We start from the raw sequence: 9,094 nt of genomic DNA on the forward strand, positions 1-9,094 counted from the left end.
TGACTTGGTTTTCGTGCTACTGCAGTACCAGCAGATAACCACCAGAGGACGCGCTGACATTACGTGACCGACTGAATGTGCACGTGGTCATTTTTCATATCTGTCTTTTAGATGAGTTTCTGACTGTTTTTTTAATGTCCACTTGTTTTTGTTGATGATAGTCAAATTTCTCTCTGACCCTGCTTCTGCTGGAGGCTTCTTCCTGTTAAGGGGGATTTTTTCCTTCCCACTGTCGCCAAGTGCTTGCTTAAAGGAGGTTGTCTAAATGTTGGGTGGATTCCACTGAAGAATATCCTCCTCAGGCTTGGCTGACATTGTTTTAACTGCAGACCTGTGATTGTTCTGACTTTGTGTTTATCTAATATACTCTAATAAATGCATGAAAATTCTGCCTGAAGGATACCCGATGGAACTAGACTGTGCACCCTCTGAAACACAGTGGATCTTAATAGTTATGAGGTTGGTAAGGTTGAATGGGAGAATCCCATTCTTGCTAATGACATGACACATATGACACAAAACAATATAGATATAGTCCAAAGTATTCACCAATCCAAATCATTGAATTCAGGTGTTCCAGTCACTTTCATGGCCACACGTATATAAAAAAGTCACCAAATTTCTGCAATTTTCTTCAGATTAGGTCAAGAACAGTGTGTGGCTTCATGGAATGGGTTTCCGGGGCTGAGCAGCTGCATCCAAGCCTTACATCACCAAGCACAACCTAAAGCGTCAGCTGCAGTGGTGTAAAGCACACCCCTGGACTCTAGAGCAGTGAAGACCTGTTCTCTGGAATAACATATCACACTTCTGAGTCTGGCAATCTGATGGATAAGTCTGGGTTTGGCGGTTGCCGTTTGGTGGAGGGGAATTACGGTGTGCAGTTGTTTTTCAGGACCTGGGCTCGGCCCCTTTGTTCCAGTGAGAGGAACTCTTAACGCTTCAGCATACCAAAACATTTTGGACAATTTCATACCCCCAATTTAGTGGGAACAGTTTGGAGATGGTCCCTTCTTGTTCCAACATGACTGCGAACCAGTTCATATCAACAAATATATTTTGTCTGGGGCATGAAATCATCATCAGTGAATCGGGGCTATACAGACCTTACCTTGGCTTTATCGCTTTATTGACTTTGACAACATGTCCACTCTTACCGGTTTCTTTTTTCTTACTCTCCTAACTTTAACTTGATAACATTTCAGGTTAAGTGTGTTTTGAATCTGCACACTGATATGTGTCATGAAATGAACTCCTCGCCTTCATTCAGCCAGAGCAAGTCTTATTTATCAATGATGAGCAGCGCCTCTGTGCTGTGCCATACTGCAAATGTTCACGCCGGTCTGATAGCAAGTAAATACAGGGCCAGTACTGCCGATAGTACTGATACTTCAGAAAACATTTTAATGTCCAGTAAACCACTGTTGTCTTTACTTTCCGCAATAATTTGTTAATACAACGAAAACACAAATGAATCGATATGTTTTTAAGATAAAAAACAAACAAACAAACAAACTGAATTTAATTCATTTTTTTTCTCATCCCATTTCTTTATGGAGGAGTCACTCCTGTGGAACACACTTCTGTCCAGCAGGTGGCGACAAATCGCCAACGGACTGAACAGAACAAGGAAACGCCTTAGAAGTGACGTCACTCGTGTAGCAGCCACAAACAGGAAGAAAACATCCAGCTGTTATCAAAGCACGGAGAGCTCTGGTTAGCGTAGCAACCCTTGTAGCAGTGGCTCCGTAATGAAACGGCTTTGAGAGTCGGGAATAAACCAGTGCTTTATCATGCTGTGTCCGCAGTGGTGACTGTATCGAGTGACACTCAAGGAATTTAATTGTGTTCGGCTTTCCTCCGGTCCGAGTGTAGAAACAAGGTACGTTAGCTTAGCATCAGAGCGCTAGCTAGCGGCAGCTAACACTAGCCTGTGTGCTGTACGCTGAAATGTGGTTAAACCTGCGGACACAAGAGTGACACTGTTGATACCAGTGGCAGCATGCTCCGTTTCTGCCGGGATATTACGTAAATAAAGAAATAACATCACTGTTTTCGTATTTACAAAAACTTGAGAGGTTTGTGTACACGACTGCTAATGGTCACTTCACTTTTTATGGGCAACCTTATTTGATGCCTATTACATATTTGCGTTTCATTTTCTGGGGCTTTTTACGTCATAATTACGTTTCATTCTGCTGGTCCGTTTAAATGTGTGTCATTCTAACCTTTTCATAAATGTCAGTAATGCGTGTTAATTGTGTGAGGGCTTACCTGACTTCTCTTTGTTATCTAGAACTGCACAATAGCAGAGGTCCGCATGCCTCAGTGTTAGTCAGTACCTTGTACTTAATTGTAAAGGGTGTTTTGTTTTTTTTTTAGTCTGCTTTTGCAGTCTCACCATCTCTCCTGTGCACTCTGTTGGAACCTGCAGGTGTGAATGAGTGACGTGGTGCCTCCCACAGCCCTCAGTGAAGTCCAGCTCCGCTTCCTTTGCCACGATGACATAGAGAACGTTAAGCTGCTCTGTGGTGATTGGTTCCCAATCGAGTAAGTTATCATACTGAGAGTGTCATTGGCCGACATTTGTGTGTATAGGAACTGTCTTTGTTTCATTGTTATTGACTGGCATAAATGGACTCCTGTTAACTGAATGCCCAGTGAGCTAACAAGTAGCGGCCCATAAGTTAAGCAGACCTTCTGGAGTCTGAGTAATAGTCTGATATGAGACCTGTCTGACGTTTGGTTCCAGGTACCCAGACTCATGGTATCAGGACATCACCTCCAACAAGAAGTTCTTCTCCCTCGCTGCCACCTACAGAGGAGGCATCGTGGGAATGATTGTGGCCGAGATCAAAGGTCGGACCAAAGTACACAAAGAGGTAAGAGGTTCAGTTTGGATGTGCCATCTCTCGCTCAGAAAGTGGAACATGTTGTCAGTCCAGTCAAAGGTGCAGTATAATATTTTTAATGTTTTGCAGCAGCAGCTAGAAAGAGACACGTTCTTAATGTGGATTTCCTCCAAAATATGACATTGTGTTCTCTGGACATAGTGTCACTGAGTGTGTGAATGTCTGCTGCTGCTTAGAGATGTCATAAGTAGATCACTGACATAGTCGACTGTTTTTAGTGCACTGCTTTGGCAAAAAGGATACCTTTGGTAAAGATAGGTTCATTAGCCCGAAATATAGGAGAAGAGGGTAATGAGAAAGAAACTGATGAAAGAAGAGCTGTAACTTGTGGTCTTTTTTAATTTTGTGTAAACGAAGTGCAATGGATTTGATTTTGCTTTGATCGGGATCAATGTTATCTTGTTTGAATGAGTTTAGACTATAAGCTCCAAACTTGAATGTGCAGTATGCAAATTTCTGGCATGTTTTCAATGTGACATTTCCAACATCTGAGAAATCGGTACAAAAAGTGGCAAATGTAGATTTACAAAACACTGGAATTCGACTGACTCCATTTAACAAATGTCTAAACGTTGCTTCTCTCACTTTAGCATGTAAGGTGTTCTTAATCTGACATTTTTTCCATTGGTACAGGATTTGCATTTTATAAACTGCCGTGCCTGTGGTTAATCTCCCTGGGCAAAGATCTCGATGGGTGGAGAGAAAGTTTAGAGTATGGACGATTAACTTAAGATAACAAAGCTTGAAAAAGTGTAGTTTTTATTCTGTCACCCACTGTGGACGTTGAAATAATCAACTTGTGTATATGTCTGTTTCTTTCTATGTATGCGTGTTAGGATGGAGACATCCTGGCCTCCAGTTTCCCCGTGGACACACAGGTAGCCTACATCCTCAGCCTGGGAGTGGTCAAAGAGTTCAGGAAACATGGCATAGGTAAACAGACACACCGTTTGCAGTTGTAGCTAAAACCAAAGGCTTTATGTACAAGACAAACACAGCCTCTAGGTCTGAAATGTGAAGCCAGGGCACGAGTGCCTTAAACGTGCCTTAAACCTGATGGTCAGAAAATGCAATGAATAATTTCCCTTTAAACTAATCTGGGGTTATACAACCTCCATGCCATTTAGGCTGAGTAAGTCCAGTTTATACAATTTTATTTGTGTTTTGTTACATTTTAACGTTTTTTGGCTTACTAGCTTTTTTTACGTGTACTAGAACAGTCACCGTACACTAGTCCTCTTTTTTTTTTTTTTTTTTTTCTTTATCTTCTTTCACCACCACTAGCCACAGCAGATGGCCCCGCCCCTTCCTTAAGCTTCTGCTGGAGGTCTCTTCCTGTTAAAAGGGAGTTTTTCCTTCCCACAGTCATAGATGCTGCTTATGGGGGATTATCAGATTGTTGGACTTGGGTCTTTTCCTTACAATATAAAGCCACCTCAGGTGACTGTTATGAGTTGCCACTATATAAATTACATTTAATTGAATTGAAAAGTATGTAAAGAAAACACATCCAGTAACATCTCGAAGTCACAACACCAAGATGAGGCAAAAACTGTTCAGAACTAATTTAACACCCTTTATTCAGTTAGCAAGAATCTGAACGAATCGCGGGTTAGACACTGTCTCATCAAAGACATTAATGATTTGATCAATTGAGTCACATGTTGGAACTACGCTCAAAACTCATCTGCTGTGAGACTTGATGTAAATTTGATGTTGCAGTACATTAATATTGATTGAAACGATTCAGGCTCACTGCTGCTGGACAGTTTGAAGGAGCACATATCGACGACAGCCCAGGACCACTGTAAGGCAATCTACCTACACGTTCTCACCACGAACAACACTGCCATCAACTTCTACGAGAACAGGGACTTCAGGCAGCACCACTACCTACCCTACTACTACTCCATCCGAGGCGTCCTCAAAGATGGATTCACATATGTGCTCTACATCAACGGGGGTCATCCACCCTGGACAATATTATATCCTTTTTTGGAAGCAGGAAAATACTTCACTTACTCACTGTTATTTCATTTCCTCTGGGCCATACTTGTCCAGATGTTGCAGGAGAAAAAGTAAATGTTGCATTGTTTCTTTTTCCTTGACTTCCTGTCCCACTGATTATATCCAGCACATCGGTTCAACCCTGGCCAGCCTGAGCCCCTGCTCCATCCCTCAGAGGCTGTACCGACAGGCCCAGTCCCTGCTGCGCTCGCTGCTCCCCTGGTCCAATATCGCCTCCAAGACCGGCATCCAGTACAGCAGAACAATGTGACACAGCATGGTGAGTGGGGCTTGTGGTGACACATGTCACCCACATTATTAAATATTAAATTAATTAATCTGACTGGTTTTGTTTTCCTTTCTATTTTTCAGTCACACAGATGCTCCCGTCAGTCTTCCCCTGTACACGCCGAGATGTACACGCACACTCACATTCTCAGTCTCCTACAGCTTTCCACACCCTGTGTGACACACAGGACCTCAGGTTCAACCTGCATTTGACCGTTCACATATTTCAGCGCCCACTGATTTACAGGGTTTGTTTCACTGCAGGGTCATGAAATGTGCAGTGTTGTTTTTACACTGACAGACAGTGGGAGTTATGGTTACAAACCACTGTTTTCTTGATTTAATCAGATCCTCTACTAGCCCATATATACATATCACACTGTCCCATTTGTGCTCCAGCTGTAATCTGAGTGTAGCCGAGCGGTGGCAGCCTCGCTTAGAGGCCAGGCAGCAGCGCGGAGTGGAGGACCTGCTTCAGATACGTCAACCCTGATGCACAAACGGCAAACACAGGTTGTATTTTTGATGTGGAAAGGGTGTAACACACACACTGGGAACCAAACAGAGACTACAGGTTCAGCCGATCGTCCTGCCTCCCTTCATCCTGTCCACCACTGTCAGAGACTATGTACACTGTTGTATATTATATATACTAAGATAATATATACATTGCTCTCAATATGTGTGTCTATTCTATGCTGTTAGTAGGACTAGCTGGAAGATAACCCATCCCTGTCTCTTTTACGAGTATACACTGAATCGGGAAGTAGATAAGAATAAAGGTGATTATAGAAAGGAAACTTTGAGGGACAGTTCAGTCAGATTTATTTCATTTTTCTTCACAACATTCATGAAATTGGCACTCTGTTGTAATTGTAATGGTAACGTACGGTCGCATTTCTAAGCAAACAAAAAAAGGACTGCATTGTTTCTCTTGTATGATCCAGATGGGAATGAGAGAGAGTAGCTTGGGTGCTTATTTTAGGGGTTTTTTAATGTAACTGGCTGCAGCCCAGTTGGTCTGTGACGTTGCTGCTAATGTGGAGAAATGTTTGTTCAGATTTTTTTTCTTTTTTTAATTTGTCCCTGGTTAAATTTTTATGTCGGCCTGTAGAAGAGCTGAAGAAAAACATCGTCCACCACACGTGCCTGCATGCATGCAGGTGTGTACGTATAAGCACACAGAGTCCCAAAATTAGAACCTAGCAAGTGCCAAAGTTTGGGGGTGAAAGACAAATATCGCTGATTAATGTTGTCAGAAAGCAGCGGTGAGGTTTCTTCATTTTGTTAGAGCTTCGTTGGACTTTACACAAAACCTGCTCCACTGTATCAGAGAGCAACAATGTTTGATTTTGTACATGGCACAGCACTGAATGAGGTCAGGGTGACTGTGAAAACAGAAAAACCATAATCACAGTTCGGGTGTTCATCTCTCACTTCACCAGCCCCGAGGGTTTCTGAAAACATCTGACATTGTTTATGCAATAAATTTGTGTCATCTGAGCGATTGTAAAACCTGAGTCAGTCGGAGTTGCCCTGCTGTAGGACGACAGTGTTCTATTGTTTTCATTGTGATTGTCTTATTATCATAAACTTGAGCCTTGTTTTCATTCCAAGCAGGCCCTGTTTCAGTGGTTTGTGTCTCAGTGTTCCGCTTCATTGCCATTGAAGACGTGTGAATGAGTCGAGCTAAAACAAACAGCATCCTAACGCTTCCAACAGTGCAGCTTGAGGTCAGCCTCTGACTTTTCTGATTCCCACACTCTGGGCTTCCTCTTTAAACAAACAGCTAAAGCTTCTCAAGTCAAAGACAACACTGACAGAATCATTGGGATAATCTTCCCATTGGATCTTGGACCAGAGTTGAAAAATGCACTATAAATATTTTGGTGAGCTAAATATCGTGTACACGTTAAACACATTTTTAAATGCCTCTGTGTTAGATCCTCGTGACCTGCAGGGTTCAGCAGTACTGACTAAGATGAAGTCGGTGGAGACAACACTGACCTGAAGCGTGGCAGACACAGTGCTGAACGATGGGAATTCAGCAGACACGACAGATTCTTTCACAAAAGGCTCTCAGAAGACCTGAGTCCTTGTTTCAAAAAGCATGAATCCTGCTATCAGTATGATATGCACCGCTAACTGAGGCACATTATGCTATATTAGAGCTATAAGAGTTAATAAATAGTAGTTCATACTTATTGTGGGTTGTGTATGTATGCGTCAGTGCTTTGCTAATGTGCGACCTGAAGCCTGGTGCCATACATTCACAAGAGAAGCATTAACATCCTGCCAAAATGTTGCTTTTGGAGTCCTGAAGTACTGATGCAGAAGCAGATGATGGGAAATGGGCTGCTTTTCTCATTAAGCTTCATTCATTTTTAATATAGAGTGCGTATAAAATGGCTCTGCGTGGTCACAGCACTATTAAGAGGTTTCTGCATATGGTTTAATAATTGGTTATTAAAATGGTTTTGAGCTATAACACATGGGTGAGATCATCGTCCTCTGCACTGGTTGTGTTTGTGTTACTTAGCTGATTGATGCTCTTTGGGCAACAGGAGGACCCACTCAGAGCCGACGCTTCCGATGTTTCCCCTGAAATGTTTCACCCGACTGTAAGAGTAACACAACTGAAAGCATGCGGCAGCAGTCAACCAACATTAGGCTTTCCTGAGAGAGAGAAACGTGAGGTGGTAGAAGTCGTGCTCAATATTTTAGATCAGCTTTAAAATTAAATTACAGTTAAAACAGACTGTGTGTTGTGTGGTTAAGTTGGATGGTTCTGTGTCGCCCTTGCAGATGTATGAGCACGAAATGTGTGGTCAGTAAAGCATGTATGTTAGTGTGCTGTTTGCTTTCCAGGGTGTCAAACATAAGACCCGTGGGCCAGAATCGGCCCAGCAAGGACATCTTGAAGTAGGACAAAGTTTTGGGCTTTTAACTAATTTTCCAGCTTGTCCTACTGATACAGACCTGTCGTGCACACATTCATGGTACAGTAATGATTAAATGAAAGTTCCTGTTTTTATTGTTTGTTTGATCGTATAATGTGTCCAGAGTAAACTACAGCATCTTTATCGTGTAGAAAAACTGAGACTTACTGCTGGTGTTGCACGGTTTTTCTTCGTATACCGACAAATCTCAGAGATTAAATGTCCAGTTAAATGTTTCTATGCCAACAGAAAGGGGAATTTCATGCCTCATTTCAGTAAACTGCTGCATCTATTTCCCATTTTTGTAGCACAGTAGTTTGGTGCATATTGCACCCTGTAGGTCCATGGAGATAAGGACCAACACAGGCTTCATACAAGAAGGCTCGACTTCCTATAGAAGCTCAGATCCTTCAACACATGCAGCAAATGTTCCATCAGATACTTTACTGTGGTCTGCCAAGGGAGCAGCTTTAAGCTTGTGATGCTAACAGACTGAAGGAGCTGATTACGAAGGTTTAATCTGTGACGGGCTACAAACTGGACACCTGATGCTGTGGCGGGGAGGAGGTCACAGGTCAGAGTTATCCAGCATGAATAATCCCGATCGCCCTCTGCACAGGAAATGTTTTATTCCACATGCTGTCACTCTCTTTGATATAGTAAATGTTAACCCATTCTTCTACAATACAGTCGTTTGGCTTTTCAGTTTCCAAATCCTTACAGACGATTTAAAAATCTGTCAATCAAATGTTTTTCAGTTGTTTTTGTTTTTGTGGTTTGCTTGACAAATACTCGTCACTTAGAGAACTTACATCACATTTCTTCCTCCTGATGCTCCGTTTGCACTTTCGCAGATTGTCCTACCCATGTCTTCCTGTCCAAATGTATTGAGTTGCTGCCATGCGATTGGCCGACTAGATAATTGCGTTGATGAGCAGTTGACCAGCG

The 9,094-nt window shown here is 42.4% G+C and overlaps 1 protein-coding gene across 2 annotated transcripts; it reads left to right on the top strand.

Annotated features, from left to right (window-relative positions):
- Positions 1–1,668: 1,668 nt before the first annotated feature.
- nat15 (N-acetyltransferase 15 (GCN5-related, putative)) lies at positions 1,669–5,408 on the top strand. Of its 2 annotated transcripts, none has more exons than XM_040037263.1 (7): positions 1,669–1,882; positions 2,383–2,550; positions 2,753–2,882; positions 3,749–3,845; positions 4,663–4,897; positions 5,034–5,199; positions 5,292–5,408. In XM_040037263.1, the coding sequence occupies exons 2-6, from the start codon at positions 2,441–2,443 to the stop codon at positions 5,188–5,190; spliced, it is 729 nt and encodes a 242-aa protein (XP_039893197.1). In that variant the 5' UTR covers positions 1,669–1,882; positions 2,383–2,440; the 3' UTR covers positions 5,191–5,199; positions 5,292–5,408. The 2 variants fall into 2 exon arrangements, with proteins under 2 accessions (XP_039893197.1, XP_039893196.1); XM_040037262.1 differs by having other exon boundaries at positions 1,670–1,882; positions 2,435–2,550.
- The last annotated feature ends 3,686 nt before the right edge of the window (positions 5,409–9,094 follow it).

Source organism: Simochromis diagramma, unplaced genomic scaffold (assembly GCF_900408965.1).
Source record: "Simochromis diagramma unplaced genomic scaffold, fSimDia1.1 OVJJ01000516.1, whole genome shotgun sequence".
Classification (NCBI taxonomy): Eukaryota; Metazoa; Chordata; class Actinopteri; order Cichliformes; family Cichlidae; genus Simochromis; species Simochromis diagramma.

Excerpts from the sequence above, each read along its gene's own strand:
- nat15 (XM_040037263.1), top strand. The coding sequence starts at position 2,441 with ATGAGTGACGTGGTGCCTCCCACAGCCCTCAGTGAAGTCCAGCTCCGC. Across the intron at positions 2,883-3,748 it reads GGACCAAAGTACACAAAGAG|GATGGAGACATCCTGGCCTC; the intron begins GTAAGAGGTTCA and ends TATGCGTGTTAG. Across the intron at positions 4,898-5,033 it reads CATCCACCCTGGACAATATT|TGATTATATCCAGCACATCG; the intron begins ATATCCTTTTTT and ends TTCCTGTCCCAC.